At 36.1% G+C, this 17,217-nt stretch overlaps 2 protein-coding genes across 3 annotated transcripts; both read right to left on the bottom strand.

Moving 5' to 3' along the window:
* Positions 1-4,886: 4,886 nt before the first annotated feature.
* Positions 4,887-10,014, bottom strand: LOC130731102 (serine/arginine-rich splicing factor SR34B). 2 transcript variants are annotated; one of them, XM_057583287.1, is made up of 14 exons: positions 9,855-10,014; positions 9,589-9,683; positions 9,113-9,178; positions 8,951-9,025; positions 8,714-8,822; positions 8,571-8,617; positions 8,435-8,492; positions 8,186-8,235; positions 7,997-8,053; positions 7,781-7,905; positions 7,604-7,699; positions 5,703-5,736; positions 5,290-5,429; positions 4,887-5,158 (listed from the first exon to the last, which is right to left on the bottom strand). In XM_057583287.1, the coding sequence occupies exons 2-14, from the start codon at positions 9,673-9,675 to the stop codon at positions 5,155-5,157; spliced, it is 948 nt and encodes a 315-aa protein (XP_057439270.1). In that variant the 5' UTR covers positions 9,676-9,683; positions 9,855-10,014; the 3' UTR covers positions 4,887-5,154. The 2 variants fall into 2 exon arrangements, with proteins under 2 accessions (XP_057439270.1, XP_057439271.1); XM_057583288.1 differs by lacking the exons at positions 4,887-5,158; positions 5,290-5,429; positions 5,703-5,736 and adding exons at positions 5,964-6,197; positions 6,287-6,373.
* A 1,771-nt stretch (positions 10,015-11,785) lies between these two features.
* LOC130731103 (NADH dehydrogenase [ubiquinone] iron-sulfur protein 5-B) lies at positions 11,786-14,305 on the bottom strand. The gene is made up of 2 exons (XM_057583289.1): positions 14,064-14,305; positions 11,786-12,082 (listed from the first exon to the last, which is right to left on the bottom strand). Exons 1-2 carry the CDS (start codon positions 14,211-14,213, stop codon positions 11,984-11,986), a joined length of 249 nt encoding a protein of 82 aa, XP_057439272.1. The 5' UTR covers positions 14,214-14,305; the 3' UTR covers positions 11,786-11,983.
* Positions 14,306-17,217: the final 2,912 nt, after the last annotated feature.

Here is a 17,217-nt window from a genome sequence, read left to right as displayed (position 1 = left end):
TATTTACTTCATTAAAACATAACTCCTATACCTATTTCTGATTATACATTTATATCTTAGACTAATTATTTTTTCTCTAGTTTCTTACTATCATTCAATTCAACTTTATCCAACCAAAATTTTGAAAAAGTTTGGAAATATAGTATTTATTACATTAATTTTTGAAACATCCACACATTTTTATTCCATCAAATTTTCACTCACTTTTTTTTTTATCAAATCACTCATCATACATATTTCTTATCTTCCTATGAATATGTTGGATTAATTTTTAAAAAGCAATTTCGTAGAAGCACTTTATCTAACTTTTTTATTAAAAATCTAAATATAAATTACTTGAATCCAAAAAGTAAATTCACTCAAAATCATATTTTACAAACAGTGCAAAATACTTAGAAAGTTTAAAAGACAATTCTCTAGTTCTTCAACCACACTTAGTCTTAGTGCATCTCCAATGCTAGTTCTTAATTCTTATTACTCCCTCCGGTCCTATTTATAAGCATGAAAGAGAAGAAAAATCTTGGTCCTTTTTATAAGAACCAAATGAAAGTTTGAGCTATATTAATTAATTTTTTCCAATGATGTCCTTATTAATTCTAACTTGTAAAATGTGTCTCATTAATTATTCTCTCTCTTTTCCACTTTCCAACACTAATAACAAAGGGTAATTTTAGAAGTTCGTTTTAATTTAAGACAAATTTAATGCATTTTATCTAGTTTAACTACATTTCTTAAACTATGTGAATTTTTTTGTTGTTGCTTATAAATAGGACCGGAGGGAGTAGTTCTTAGCACTATTCATGTGGGCCCGTAATGCCACATGTACTTAAGCAACTCTCAAGCAATTTTGCTTCAATCATGAGTTCTTAGTTCTTAGTTCTTAGCACTATTCATTTGGTCACATCAACCACATTATTTATACTTTTTATTTTCATAAAGTAATAAAGCAAACTCATAAAATAATAAAGTAATTTGGATAAGAGAGAGAAAATAATTTTTAATGCTAAGAACTCAAAAAACAAAACTCCTTATATAAGAACCTAGTTCTGATTTTTAAGAACTAAGAACTCAACGTCATCCCCTCCAATGGTTAAGAACTCAGTTCTTAGTTCTTAGCTAAAAAATAAGAACTAAGAACCTTACATTGGAGATGTTCTTATATGTAATGACAACAAACACTTTTATCTTAACTCATGAACTGAATTTCATTTATTTTTTATTTTAAAATGTGTGCTAACAAATATCCAAACATCATTATTTTTTATTATTTATTTAGTTACTAATATCACAAGCAACAGAGGAAGTAGCCATTCAACTTAGAGCATCTCCAATGGTGGGATCTTATTTTGGGACTTAACTCACTTTTTGTGGGCCCAGATTGCCACATAAGATTTAAGACACTCATAAGGTCCCAATGCACATTTCACTCTAGTGGTTGAGATCTTATTTTATTTTTTACTGGACCCACGGTACCCAATATATTTATATTATTTATTTCTCTCACTATTTTTAACTTTGGTTCTAGTATTGAAAGGAGAGAGAAAAAAATATTATTTTATTTAAGATCCCGGATTTGAGAGTACCTGAGCTAAGGCACGGATCTTAGCTTTTACTAAGATCTCATGCCATGTAGGATAGCTCCAATGGTGAGATCTAATAAGATCCGGATCTTATTTTAAGACCCCAAATTAAGGACTCCATTGGAGATGCTCTTAGTTGAATCCAGGACCAGGAGTAATAAAAGAAAGTGAGGAAGGAAAATGATTGGAGGGTGAGGACCGACTCAGAAACAGTAGAGTTCTATCCCTTTCAATGGTGAGTTGGGAAGAACACCATGTGACATGAACTGAAATAAAGATAGATAGATAAAAGGTGAATTCTGTGGTGCCTGTGAGAAAATGTGGGTGTGGTGCCTCCATGTGATTTATCAAATAGAAAAGAGACATCTGGCAATTATTATATCAAATTTTTTATTTTCCATCAATTTCCGTTTATTCTATAAATTCAAAATAATTTATGATATTAATTTTGAAAAGGGTTTTTTAGCAATTGTTAGAGAGTTGCTTCTGGTTAATATGAGTTTTTACCATGAGTGAGATTTAGTTTGAAGATTGAAACAACATTGTTGGTTCATATTCTATTGATCTTGGTTCATCATCAACACACCAGTAAACCCTAATCTCACACTTCTTCATCTTTTAGAAAGGAAAACCCAAATATCACATTTTTCCTCTTTCATTTTGGTTCTCTTTCACCGATCAAGTGCTATTGGTGGTTCATCTTCCTTAGTATTTGAAATCTGCTGCTCTGCAACTTCTTCTTCTCTCTCCCTCTCTCGTTAATTTCAAGCTTTTTTTATCAACAAAGTAAAGATTGTATTAAAGTGGGGAGTACTAAGGATACTCCAAACCCAATACAGCAAGGAAGAAAAAAGGAGAGAACGAGATGAAAGGGGATTATATACAAGAATGATGACAGAGCACAAGGTACACATCTTCCCTGCAACAAATACAATCCTAAATCTGTCCAAACACCCCATCTCCCTTTAGGAATGGAAAGAGGTCACAAAACAGGCCTAAAAAAAACGCAGACATTCCTCACATCAATGCCCACACACCACTTGCACCTTCACACAATTGCAAGCCAACAGAAACAGGGCACAGACATTGCAGACCACAGTAACCATTATAGAGCTTATTACCCAAAATTTCCATAAATACCAAGACTTTAATTCACAAATCTTCAGCAAGAGTTAAAAACGATAAAAATCAAAACTTTAATATAAAAATGGAAGACCCAGTTGATAAAAATCAAAACTTTAATATCAAATATGTACAGAAACGGAGGAAAACAAAATGGGTCGCCCGGAAATTGTAAATGGACATTAAAAATCCGAAATCAAATAGAAAACTGAAAAAAGGGGTCGCATGAAAACGGAAAAAACAAATGGGTTAACACTTGTTGGGAAGAAAAAAAATAGAGGAAACAATTTATTTGAAAAAACCAGTTTTCAGATACAGAGAATAAGGTCGTGGGTGGTGAGGCTCTGCGATGGTAGTCGTGAGGCTCTGGCCGTGGGTGAATGTGCTTGAGGTGGTCGTGGAGGATCTGCTATGGTGGTGCGAGGCTCTGAGACACCAGCTTGACGGCGCAACAATGGACGACTTCTAGGTTAGGCGGGGCAGTAGCTAGGGTTATTGTGTGGAAGTGTTAGTGAACATTTTTACAGTGGTAACTGATTTAGTTAGGGACAAGTTAGCAAATATATAAACTTTTTTTTCTAAAATAATATTATTTAAAAATCATTTCAGGATAAATGGAAAAAACACATCATTTAATACATGTTTTGTTGCTACTGGTCCAACTAGGCAGAGGCACCATACCTACATCTGAGAGGAGGCACCACCTAGATAAAAGCACGACCACATAATCAACACAACGAGGTCACTCAGGGTAACAACCACTAATAATGGTTCCTCATGTTTAAAGCCAAGCCATGAGTCGCAGTTGCTAACTTTTAATGTTGTCCCTACATCCATCACAACCAGCTTACCATTCAAATTCCTTATCTCCACATACTCCATAAAACTTGCATCTCTCCCTCTTATCCAAGTAAAATGAGGACAACCACAAACGGTTTGCTGTCAAAACTAAAAGCAATTTCCACCCAACCAAAAATAATCATTGGTTACAGAAGATCATTAACACCACACCACCCTCTTCCAAATGAAAACCTTGTTTAGATGTTCATGGGACCAAGAATCTTTTAGGAGTTACAGTAATAAAGTAACTTGGATTAATAGGACTAACTAAAGCATAACTATGAAATTAAATAAATTTAAACATACTTGGTCAAAGATCCATCAAACTTACGTTGAGAAAGTATTCATATGCAATGAAAAGCCGAACACTACAAATTCATGCACTCTTTCCAATATGAAAATAACCCAAGTTAACTTCACCATAACCATGAAACAACCAGGCACAAAAAATAATTAGAATCTAGTTTAAATTAGTTTGGTTGGGAGCTAAAATACAAAACTTGTGACGAGAATAATAAATCAGAGGATGCAATCAAAATTAACATCTTGCCCAATTTCATCTCAAGTTTCAACCAATAGTCCAAATACTATGACACAAGTCCATTTAATTTTTGAATGAAAATCACTTGAGATTAATGCAGAACTGAAAGTCCTAAATAAAAGAGACATCTGTAAAAACCTTTCAGCAAAGTTAGACAACTTAAACCCAAGATATGTTTTACTTAAACCCCAGGATTGTTAGACATAAGAACTCAGCTTATCAGATTCCATAAACAGACAACTTAAATTAAACCCAAAATATGTTTTACTTACAGATTAGGTCCCTTCACTTGAAATATTAGTCCCTAAATTTTTGCTCATTTAAATCTTTTTTTATTGTCCTTGACAGGCGTTACTATGTTCAGGATACAATGGCAGTCCCTACAAAAGACTTTCTTAGGATTTGATCTTGTGACCTCACTCTTACGACGCTCTAGATTGCCTGCCACATGACCAACACCTTGTTGGTATTTAAATCTTAATTCTCATAGTTCGTACTAGTTAAACCTTTTTCCTATTTTCTACAAATGAATGGTCACTACAGTTTCCACTTATTTAGTAAAGACAGACCATAACAACAACAAAAAGTTAGAATTTGAAACACTAATGTTATTTGGACCAAAATATATTTCATAATAGTAAAGTTTCCATGCCTAGTATGTGCTACTTGCCTACTTCCATTAAAATTATGTAATGATAGAGTAGGTAATTCGAGAATAATGTAAATTTTTCCACAGAAGAGCGGAAACCAACACAGAAGGATGTACCACAAATATAAAACGCGAAATAATAGAGAACATAATATACCAAATGACAGTTATCAAATAAACCGGCCATAAGGAACCAATGTAAGTTTGACATCCAATAGTCTACTACATAAATTAAGTTCCATCAAATCCTCAATAGCAGCTAAGACGCACAATGGCACAAGTCTACAGTTCAATTCAAAGGAGTTCAAAGTTCAAACAACTTCAACCCAAATAGGTGTTCTTTCTAGGCTAAGGTAAATTCAATAGAAAGACTATGTAGCACTCATCATCCTCCTCAACTTCATCAATTGCCAAATCAGAGCTCACCTGCCAGACCATGGTCAATCAAATCCAAAAGTTGAGCATGAATCCAACACACAAACAAAATTAAACTTGAGGAAGTCAACAAATGCACTGAAAAATAATCCAGGAGAAACAAAAGAATTTAAGATAAAGACCTGGACAAACTCTTGCTCCTGCTCCTGCTCCTACTTGGACTCCTGCTAGCACTGCGCCTTTTGGGGCTAGGACTGCGTCTTTTGGGGCTAGCACTGCGTCTTATGGGGCTTGCACTGCACCTCTTGGGGCTTTTGTTACGCTGTCAAAGAAAACCATTAATTAAGGAGGGAAAAGAAGGCAGTCTACCAAAACTCAACTTGAAATTGCAAATTATGCTTTCTAACACCATGTACAATATTCAAACCACAAAAAAAACACTTAAAAAACATGAGGATTCACCGAGAAAAATGAGATTTCACATACAAACCCAAGCTCAACATGCAATGATGCAAATCACGACATCAAATTCAGCCAAGACGAGTAGGAACAGAAGGCAAACACATGTTCAATTTAAGTTAAGAAATTCACTCACCAATGGCAATGGAGACTTGGACCTTGACCGTGATCTGCAAAAGTTCCACAAACAACAGAATTTAAGATCCACATGTTCCCTCATCAAATTTGATCCAATAGCCTTGATGCCTCTCCCATGTCACAGTAAACATGTCCAAGAGAGGTAAAAGCAAACATCTCAAAATATAAAACAGCCCAACAGAGAGAGATCTAAAAAGGACAAATTGTAGATAATAATGCAAAATAATATCATGGAAAATGAAAAAAGTAAATAGAACCATCACAGGGTATATTTTAATACACCAGTGGCTTGGAGAAAATAAATCTTCCACAGCACCACAAAATCCAAAGAATCCAGATAGTGCACCCTACAGGCTTGGGTAATCTTGAAGCCGACAATTGTAATGAAATTGTTCCTATTCCTCATTGGTGGTGGTTTCCAAATCCCAATTGACTTTATACACAAGAAATCCAGCTCTAAAATGGCAATCCCATGATCTCCTTGATTCCCCATCTAGCACCCATGGACATTTACATGCTAAAAGTATTAGAACAGATGTACTGGGAGGGTATCCAAAGTCGCCCATCTAAAAAATATCATACCTCTACAACAAATTGAGTTGCAGGCAATTGAACAAATCCCACCAAGATCCTAAATTCCAATATCCAGTATGCCGCAAGTTTCCATATCTAAGAAAAAACAAACAAGGAATTTTCACAAAAACAAAAGGAAACTCAAAGCGAACACTCCGACAAGGAGGCATGTTTGTCCGGGTAGCACGTGAACATGCATGAAGGGGAAAAACTGACAAGGGACTGAGAAGAGAGCAAGTGTGTTAGGAAAAAAATGACTAAATCTGAAGTTCATTGAGAAAAAGTGATAAATAACAATTCATTCACAAACAAGTTTCTGCGTGACTTTCACTTTCAGAAAAAGAAGGGTTTTGAACAAAACAAGTTTCATTAGGATGCTTAACAACACAAAAAAGGAACACACACAAACACACACATGGTGCGGACAACTGACTTCACTAGGACAAAGCAATTGAAACAAAAGTTGTTCATCCTAACTTAAGGAGGACTTGATATGCATGGATTCAACTGATTCGTGACACGGAACTCAAACTACTTATGTTTTGTTCATTTCAATACTCAATTCTCTATGGTCCCCTATGTTGTCAATCCCAGTTTCAAGCTCAGCGCGGCCAGCCTAAACACTGGGATAGCGGGATCCTGGAAAGCAGGATGGCCAGGATAGTGAATTTTTGCCTATATTTTGTACAATTTATACCATACATACACATACTAAATCAATGATAACTACAGGATAGAGCAGAGAGAAGGGGGTCAAAGTGGGTAGAACAGAGGTGATGCTCGCCGGAGGTATTGTCATGGTGGTCGCCAACCAGTTATGGGTCCAAGAGAGACAAGAGAGGGAAGGTGCGAAGATAGAACAGAGAAGAGGGACAAAGTGGGTAGAAGAGAGGGAAAAATCTAACAAAACCAAAGGCTAGGGTTTTTCCATTGCGAAAGCCTGAAAATACCCCTATAAATAAAAACCCACAATGCGAACAATTTGGGGGCATATTTGGAAAACTGGGGCCTACACCCGTCGGGATTTTGGGCAGGATCCCAGCCGAGATGGTTGAGCTAGTGAACTGGGCTGGAATGGGAAATTCATCCCAGGGTATGGATGGGATGGGAACCCGGGATTGACAACTCAGATGGTCCCCCCACGCAATCTATTAATATGCCTCATCAGGGTTGACCCTATTGGTCCCTGCACAAATCTAAAGAGACTAAGAAGCTCTAAATAATTTGGTAAAATAATGATGTTAGGTCTTCCAAACAACAGTATCAATAAAATTTACTTTGAGAGACGCATCAGAGAAATTTGTAAACATTAAGAACATTTCATACCCTGATAAAGAGCGGGACCTTGATCTTGAGCGAGAAGCAGATTTTGCTGGAGATTTAGCAGGCGAACGCGGTGAAGATTTACCCTTTGGAGATTTGCTGTATGAACACAAAATTAATTAAGAAAAATCAACAATGAATGTTCACATAAGGAATGACTAAAATACACGGTGAACAAACCTTTCGCTTCGGCCCCGACTATAACTACGACTACGGCTACGGCTGCGGCTATAGCTTCTTCCTCTAGAATGAGATGGGCCACCACTAGGACTTCTGGAGTCCCGCCTCGAATCATATTGCCTCACCTACATGGGAAAAAGAGGAAAACAGTCAGTAGAAGTAGGCATTTACTAGAAAAAAATATATAACTCTTAAAATATCAAATTGAGGTCATACACGAACATAACCCCGGGAAAATGCATTTCGGAACTCAGAGTCATCAAGCTTCTTGACCTGCAGAAAAAGAAAATACCAACGTTGAAATTAGTAGGTATTTATTAGAGATATGCACAGATCTTTGAAGGTTAATAGGTTATCCATGCACTTCAAAATAAATAAAACCATGCAAGTCGAGAAGTAACTCACAGCATATTTCATATCATCATGGTTGGTGTAATCCACAATTCCAGTAGTACCTGCAAACCAACCACACTGCATCAAATAATTGAGAAAATAGTTTAAAGCTTAAAAAAATCTCAGACACGTTAGACTATCTCAAATGCTAGCATGGCATAGAGAGATCTAAGAGAGAATGGAGAGGGGAAAAATAAACCATCGACATAAAAAACTCCTTAATTAAACTAGAAACAAAATTTTTATTTGAACGCCACATACCCCTGCCATCATGAAAAACTTGGGAAAAGCATACATCCCCTGCTTTTCGCATGTGATCCTGCAGCAAAGAAAACCATTATATGATAGAACTGGAATTATATGATAGAACTGGAACAGAATGAACACAATAGCTCACCTTAAGATCCTGCCAGGATGCAGAAGAGGGCAACCCAGAGACTAGAACTGCAAAAGGGAGCATGAAACATGAAGAATTAGGACACATACCCACCCAAAGCATCCCTTGAAAGAACCTAATAAATGTTCCAAAATTCTACACACCACGATATTCAGAGCGCCTGGACACTCCACGTCCACCACGACCACTGCTATGACTACTATATCGATCTCTTGAAGATGAATTACCACGTCCACCATGAGCAAGCTCCACCTATAAAGATACAAATTTAAACAATATCAGCAATTCATTAAAGCTATCTTGTTTTTCCCCCAACTTTTGGTAGGGATAATTGCAGTTGTCAGAACAGTAAAGCTTGTAATTCTAAAAATATAACCAACCCGTAAACGGTGACCATCAAAATCATAACCATCGCGCCCACGAATTGCATCCTCAGCATCTTGAGTGTCTTCAAACTGCAATACAGTGCCCTCAATTAGGATAAACCAAAATATAAAGAAATAGCCGGAAATTCATATCAAACTTGGTAGATGCAAACTCACCTCTACAAATGCATAGCCAGGAGGCCTTGGCGGAACCTTTAGGTCAATATGAGTTATGTTTCCATACTACAAACACAAAGTGAAATTTATCAGCATATAACAACCAACCTCAAAATCAAGAAACAGCAAAGAAAAACCCAATATAACATTAATCGCGCAGTAGACGGACTACAATAAACAATTAACAGTCATGCACATCAATAACGCATCTGACCTACGCTATCCCAAAAGAGACTGTAAAATGGTATCTTACTGCAATCACTATGCATTGCAATACCTAAATTTTAAACCCACCTTAACTAATGTAGACCTAAAGCAATGCAGGTATAGATGCTATCAAGAATATTAGGGTTATCAAATATCTCCGACACTATCACACATTGACACCCAACCCACATCAAATGAGGAATCCGCCGCTTCCCCAGCAAATCAAATTATCAGATAAAAGTGCAAATAAACAAAGAAAATGAAATTACCTTATAGAACAAATCTTCAACTTCTCTTTCACGGATATCACCAGGTAGATTTCCAACGTAGACGGTTCTGCTCGTACGCCTACTCATCTTTTTTTCTGCAACGCAATTAAAAAATGAGCAACAGCAAGTCAAAAATTGTAAAATCGAATTTCAGCAATGAATTTCACAGAAACATGATGATAGAAAAAGGGATAAAATCGAATTTTTGAGGCGAATAAGTGCAGATAAGTTATAATCAAGAAGCAATTGAGCGGAAAAGAAGCTACCTTTGGGTGAGTGAGGATTGGGGATCGGTGCGTTGGAAAATTAGGGTTTTGATGAGGAGAAGAGGGAAAGAAAGAAAGAAAGAAAGAGAGGAAGAAGGGTGTATGCTATTGCTATATAGTCAGTCACACGCGCACACTCACTGTTACGGAAATAATTTCCCGTTCGGTTGGGAACGTCACACGTGACGCTCACTTTGGATTGGGTATTTCCTTTCTACATGTCACCACCGTACAGTACAGGATTATAATAATATTAACTTGGAATGAAATCAGATATCAATATAAATTGAATGGTACAGTGTATTTTTTAAGTATCTAAAAAAAAATATCTATAATATGGTTAATAATTTGAATTAAAAAACAATATGGATGTATGTGTAAAAAATGTTTACACTAACAATGCACCGATCATTTTCTTAATTTCATTAGACAAAACGCTTACTAGGTTTTGAAGTTATTTTATTTTAAAATATCTTTTATCCTATTTTTAAATATCTCCATTCCTATTAATTTCTCTCCTCCCCTCCCTCCATTGAACCAAACACACTCTAACTCAATTGACCTTTAAAAATCATTTTCCCCAATGCCCTTGCTACAACTTTTCCAATGGCAAGTTCATATCAATTCCCAATTCTATTCTAACTCATTCCCAATGTAACATGTGGCAACACAGTCAAATATGAAGCTTTCTTGGAGGAAAATGAAGAATGTACATAAGTAGTCAAAAAACAATGGGAGTTGGAACAAAGAGAAAATTATGTCTGGATGACTTTAATGAAGAAAAAAAAAGGGTGCAAATTTGTCATGCTTAAATGGAAGTAAGAGAAATTCATTAGGATCGATCGTGAAACTCTTAAGTTAGAAGAATCCAATATATCATAGATGGTTTTAGTAGCTACATTGATGGTGAGGAATTCAAGAGTTTACAAGGTGTGATGAAGGAATCGTGGAGACAAAATGAATTTTTATGCAGTCAGAAGTCCCAGGTAATAAAAAAGGTTGAAATGTAGAGAAAAGAACACTACCCAATTTGTGCTAGTTTCAAAAATCCGTTGTTGTTGTAATTTGATTATATCTCAATTTTTTTTATCTCAGAGTATATATGGAGCAGCTTATCTCCCCTAACCATAGTGCCTTTGTTGGGGAAGAATAATTGTAAACCAACCTGATGCTTGTGTAGGAGAAGTTGCACATGCTAAAGAAGAGGAGACAACATAGATCAAATCATTTATTAATCGTTAAGCTGGATATGAAATAAAGCATGTGATTGTTTGAAGTGGAAGTTGTTAGGAAAAAAACCTTACTTGCTTTTGGGTTCAATGAAGAATGAGCGTTAATCATATCTTTGCTGCGAATGTTCTTTCCCACATATTGAAGAGAAGTCTAGAACCAAAGACAATAGAAGAAATGAAACTGCTAACTCGCGGTGTCTCCCATCTATCCTTTGTTCAGGATGCATGCAATTCCATTTGCAAGAGCAAAAGAAGAATGGATGCACCAACTGTAATTTTTTCTTTTTGGTTAAGAACTAAAACCTGTTTTAAATAAACTATTATTATGCATCATGCCAAAGGATTAATATCTTGGAATCAGGATTTGATAGAAGGAAATAGTGTACTCTTGAGGAGAAAGAGATTTTGCAAATTCAGGTATGAGACTGGATCGATGGATAAAGATAAATCACCAACATGTCTAGGGCATCGCGTTGCAATGAATCAGCCAATGAAAGGAAAAACCATCATAGAGGATAAAACTTTCAGGGAAAAGGTTCAGGCAGACTTCTGTTTCCTTAGCAGGATCCACTAATCTCATACAAATCAAAAATTTATTACACGTACATTTCATAAATTTTTAGCCTGTTAATATTTTTCATTTCGGAGATTTCAATCCTTTTGATCAAGCAGGTTTACAAAAAAAAAACATGAAACAAATTCACTCAGCAAGCTCATAGTTTAATTAATTATTTTGCAGTCGAAAGTTGGCATCCGAATTATTGCACAGGGAAAAGAATCCCACAATGTCAAAGTATAAAATATCAGAACATGTAGGAATGCCGATCCAAGCGAAATTACAAACGTTTTGTCAAAAAAAACTGTTCAAAAGTTTAAATTGACAACATATTTTGAGTGCTAATGATGTCCACTAACAACCCCCTCATCCTGACCTTTTCTGGAGGCAGCTCTTAGTTTGCGCTGCTCCTCCTTGTAAATACGGTTTCTTCGTTGGAACTGCAGTAAGCAATAAAATCAATATCAGTAATATATTTACCAACCAAACCAACATATGTTGTCATAAAATTTACTACGTTGTGTAAAACAAGGTTTGTATCTAGAGCAAGAGATAATTTTCACAATGCTGGGGCAAAGTAAACTTGATATTTTTTGCAATAATAAGACATTCTCAACTGCTTTTAAGGCCTGAACTATAAACCAGGATATACTTTTGCCTCCAAACTCCAAAGTAACATTGAGAAAAAACAATCACAGGAAGGATGTCTAGGTAATCTAGAATTCCTAAACCTTCAAAGTTGAGAAAAATAGCTGACAAACTTGAGTATGCTGACAGAATAAGGTAAAACTAAAGGCTTTAACCATATAACAGCAACAAGAAAAGGACAAGTTTCATATCACGCTTATCAGTTATGATTGTATTGTGTGGTAACCTAATAATGATTATAGTCCTCCCAATTTTCAACAGATGTTTGGAATTCATGCGCTAGACTAGCTATTTGGAGTCCACCGATCCATATGAAAGTTTCTAGAATTATAATTGAACAGCTTTATATGATAACATTAAGTGGACATTTGGTGTGGCGTTGAAAAGTGACAAACCATAATTTGGGTAGAAGTTTGTATCTTGTAGCTTTTGCCCGAACCGTGGTTTGCAAGTTTCAAACATAAAACCATTCACACTCTAAATTTCTGAAACTAACCACCCCATACAATTGTCAACCACTGGATATTAAATACTCAGAGTTGTGTTGTGTCCTAACAAGCTATTGAAGAATTATAAGAGGTCAAAGAACAATTTTAAGCTATTAAGTTGAGAAAAATAGCTGACAACAGATATCCTATTGTCCCTTGTTAATTGATTACAACCATCCTATAAGCTACAAAAAGATATATAAATGAAATAGGTCATCAAACCAAGAGCAGGAATTAACACTAGAAACTTAAAAAGGCCAACAGTCAAATCAAGTGAATTCCAGTTTGTAATTCAAAGTTGACTTGCCTATATCACTTAGTTCATAGACAAACTCTGTTAAGAAGAAAATTGTTGGTCCCTAAGCAACTCCAGGTTGTTACAGATGGTAATGAAAAGAAGCACTTAAGAAATCATCACACTTTGTTTCATAGTTGACTCACAGACTGAAATGGAATGTAGATTAAACCAAGATAGATAGAGGGAAAAGACAAAAAACTTCTTAAAATTTAACGGAAACAAAACTTGTTAGTTCTAAAAAATCAAACCCATCTTTAAACTTCGATAGTAAAACTATCACGAAAATAGAACATGAATATGTTAGCAGGGCAAAATACAAAATTTGAGACCAGGCAGAAAGGAAGCATGGATTACAGAAATATCAATAGCCACATCTTATACTCACTATATCCTGATAGCCGAACATGGGTCAAATAGAGTGGACGGATAGAATCATATTAGCAGCAATGCACGAAGGAATCATGTGCATTACTCTAAATTTTCAATCCTTCCACAGCATCACTCTCCTTTTTACAATCCTATGCCGCATGATACTACTTCCATGACTTATTAAACTGCCACTCAACAATATGCACAAAAAATAAGCATAACAACAAGGCTTTTACTGTGCCTCTAATTTCCAATATACAGAATACATGTATTTATTCAAACGTAGCTAGCTAGATAGATACCCTTTACCTATGAACGAAAATTATAATGTGAAATGAAGCCCCTTTTCACAATAGTGTATAAATGAATGACTTGTGAATTCAATTCTCTCTTGAGAGCTAAAAAAACACTGCATTTGTTTTCAATTGAATCCTCTCAGTTAATACTAGTGAATTAGTTATCAACAATTCAGGATCCCAAACATGGATACATTTGTGTTGAATCAGAATAATGCAGGATACCACAAAAATTGGATTTGGGATCAAAATGATAGGGTTTGTAAACGAATCGAACAGAGGAAAAGCTAATTAGGGTTTTGAGATGGATATGAAAGGGTACCTCTTTGGAATGGTGGAGGCACTCGAGGTAATCTTCACGGAGGAGAGCACAGTCCTTGGGCTCTCTGCAAGTAGACATGCATTCGCTGAAGTCGATCCAGAAATCGTAGCAGCGACCTTTGTTTCCTGTGATTCCCCACCCTGATGCCATCGCTCTCTCTTTCTCCGATGGATTTCTCTGCTCTCTTCTTCGCTGATCTCACTGCTTCGATTTCACCTTCAAAACCCCATTTGGTCTACAACCTTCCGGTTCTACCCCTCACCAAATCACCAAAATGTCACAGTATATTTTTTTAAGGATAGGTCATATATGTAATTTGCTTAGTACTGGTAGATGAAGGTTGATTACCGACCGACGAGTGGTTGGTTCAAGTGGTACATGGTTAATTCTCCTCCCCTTAAGCAAGGTCTCAAATGAGAGAGTTAGCCCCATCATGATGTGAATATTCCCGACTCGTATATGATTGTCTCCGAATGACAACGTGTTTTACACCAAAAAAGATGAAGGTTGGTTAATGCTTTGTTTGGTTTAGGGGTAGATTAGTAGAGAAAAATGTGAGATATTTAGTAAAATTGATAGTTTGTTTGGTAGAATAGAAATATATGAGAAATAAGTAGACCGTTTAAAAAAAGTAAATAAGAATGATCTGAAATAAATAAATTTACCGTCCCTTTGCTTGGTTGAATTGAGATTGGAAATAAACTTTATCTTCCGTTATTTGGTTGAAAAGAGAATAAGAAGAGAAAAAATTAATTATGCATGAAATTATATTTTAGTGTAAAATATTTATATGTTTATAAATAAGTAGTGTAATAATAGAAGAATAATGGTAGTGAGATAAATATAACTCACCTCAACTGTTTTCAAATATCAGATACTACAATAAGTATCATTTGTAAATCAAGTGTAAGTTTCACACTATTAAACCTCCAAACTTGTAAGTTCTAATCTAAAACTGGGAAAACTTTCTAGGCATAAGAAAATGCAAAAGACCATAAACTGGTAGAAAGTTGATCAAATTAGTAACCTAAAAAGTTAAACGACGTTAGGATTTGCATAACTTCCCTATGTCCTATATATAGAATCTAGATTAGTTAGGCACGTTTTTATCAATTTCTTCTTCTTCTTCTCTAACTTTTCTATTTGTTGAAAAGTGGCAAGAACGAAAGGGACCCGATGCAAGTAATCAAACTCAACACGAGATATGTTATGAGATCTCTTTCGGCCACCCACTCGACTTCTTCTTATTCGTGTACGTCGTGATCGTTTCAAATTCATCATCGTTTTTTGGCCATTGTCATGGAATGTTAGTTACGATTCAGCAAAACCCAAAGTCGCAAAGCCCATTTAGTTTTTCATTTCCTTTTTTGTTTCTACTTTGGAGAAATGGATAGCTATGAATTATGATTCTCATTTCCGTTGGTCATTGTGAATCTGAATCTGTGACATTGACTACTAAGACAGATATAATTTAGTAAAACTGAATGAATTTCACTTGTGCTGAAAAATTTACTCAAGAATTGGATATAGTATATGATTGTTTCTCATATTAAAAGTTAAAGTATTATCAATAAGGTACTTGAATCTTCTTGGTAACAGGTTGCACATCGGTCAACACATCACCCTTGAAGATAAAAGGCTTAATCCAGTTTTTGGTCCCTAACCTTTGTCATAAATATGGCTTTAGTCCCTCGCCGGAGTAAAGGTGGGGATTGGTCCCCAATTTTTGGCAAAATGATTGGGTTTGGTCCCTCCGGCCGTTTGGGTCAACGCCGGAGCTCCGACTGCTGATCTGGCGTTGCCACGTCAATTAGTGAGCTTCAGTGGAATTTTTTTTTCCATTAAAATTCTAAAAAATTATAATTAAATCCTTCATTTAATTAAAAAAAAAAACCATTCTTCATTTTCTGGATCTTCATCCACATAACATCCTTCATCCACACATCTTTCATCATCATCTTTCATCATCATCAACCCACCCTACCACTCCCTTCTTCTTCGTCTTCTTCTTGTCCTCTCTCCACCGCACCACCACCAGTCAAGCAGACAAAGGGATAGGGCAGAAAAAGAGATGGTAGAACAGAGTGTATGGGATCGAGAGGAAGAGAGCGGCGAGCTCGCAATTCTGGGTTCATGGAGCGGCGACTCGCGGCGATGGGCGGTGGTTCTGGGTCGGAGATGGGTTTGGTTCTTGTTTGGTTGTTTCCCTCTCCTTCACGGTATAGATCTGGGTTTCACGTTGTAGATCTGCTTCCGCACTGTTAATAGCCACCGCGACCTACCTCCACCAAGCCACCATTGAAGTAATCGCGAATTCCCTATCTCTTCTTCCCCAAGCAGCGAAACTATGCGGGTTGGGTTGGAGTTGTGGTTTCAGATGGGTAATGGGGTTAAAGATTGAGTTTTTTTTTTCATTGTTCTGTGTTTTTCTCTTCTTCTGGTTGTGGTTTTGGGTTTGGATATTGTGGATTTTTGTTCTTGGTAATGGAGGAGGAAGAAGGAGGAAAGGTTTTTTTCTGGGTTTTTCTATGATGATTTTCTGGGTTTCTATTCACCTTCATTTCCCTTTTTTATGTGGCCAATGGTTTGCATAAAAACCTGCCCACTCCAATTTCAAAAAATGATGTCAATAAACAATATGGAACCCATCATGATCAAAAGGCAGCAGCTACAGTTAATGGTAGTAAGGCATGGAGTCGAAAGCCTAAATCTGAAATTGACAGGGTGGTTTTAAAAATCAAAGTAGAGAAAGAACCAAACCTAGTTAAGAATCATGTAGTTTTGATAGGACCTGTATCAGTTAATCTTGGTAATTGCAGAAAATCAGAGGGTAATTGCATAAAATCATGTAGTGCTTGTTTTTTGTTTAGTGTTAATTGATTTTTGTTTTATTTTAATTAAATGAATGATTTAATTAGGTGAAGGATTAATTAGGAAGAAGGGGATTTAAGGGTTTTAATTATATTTTTTTAGAATTTAAATGAAAAAGAAAAGCCACATAAGCTCTCATTAAATGACGTGGCAATGCCACATGAGCTTCCCGGAGCTCCGACGTTGACCCAAATGGCCGGAGGGACCAAACCCAATCATTTTGCCAAAAACTGGGGACCAATCCCCACCTTTACTCCGACGAGGGACTAAAGCCATATTTATG

Source organism: Lotus japonicus, chromosome 1, assembly GCF_012489685.1.
Source record: "Lotus japonicus ecotype B-129 chromosome 1, LjGifu_v1.2".
Lineage (NCBI taxonomy): Eukaryota > Viridiplantae > Streptophyta > Magnoliopsida > Fabales > Fabaceae > Lotus > Lotus japonicus.
This window is presented reverse-complemented; position numbering and strand designations above follow the sequence as displayed.

Excerpts from the sequence above, each read along its gene's own strand:
- LOC130731103 (XM_057583289.1), bottom strand. The coding sequence starts at position 14,213 with ATGGCATCAGGGTGGGGAATCACAGGAAACAAAGGTCGCTGCTACGAT. Across the intron at positions 12,083-14,063 it reads GCCTCCACCATTCCAAAGAG|TTCCAACGAAGAAACCGTAT; the intron begins GTACCCTTTCAT and ends TGCTTACTGCAG.
- LOC130731102 (XM_057583287.1), bottom strand. The coding sequence starts at position 9,675 with ATGAGTAGGCGTACGAGCAGAACCGTCTACGTTGGAAATCTACCTGGT. Across the intron at positions 8,236-8,434 it reads AGTTTTTCATGATGGCAGGG|GTACTACTGGAATTGTGGAT; the intron begins GTATGTGGCGTT and ends GTTGGTTTGCAG. Across the intron at positions 8,054-8,185 it reads ATGATGATATGAAATATGCT|GTCAAGAAGCTTGATGACTC; the intron begins GTGAGTTACTTC and ends CTTTTTCTGCAG.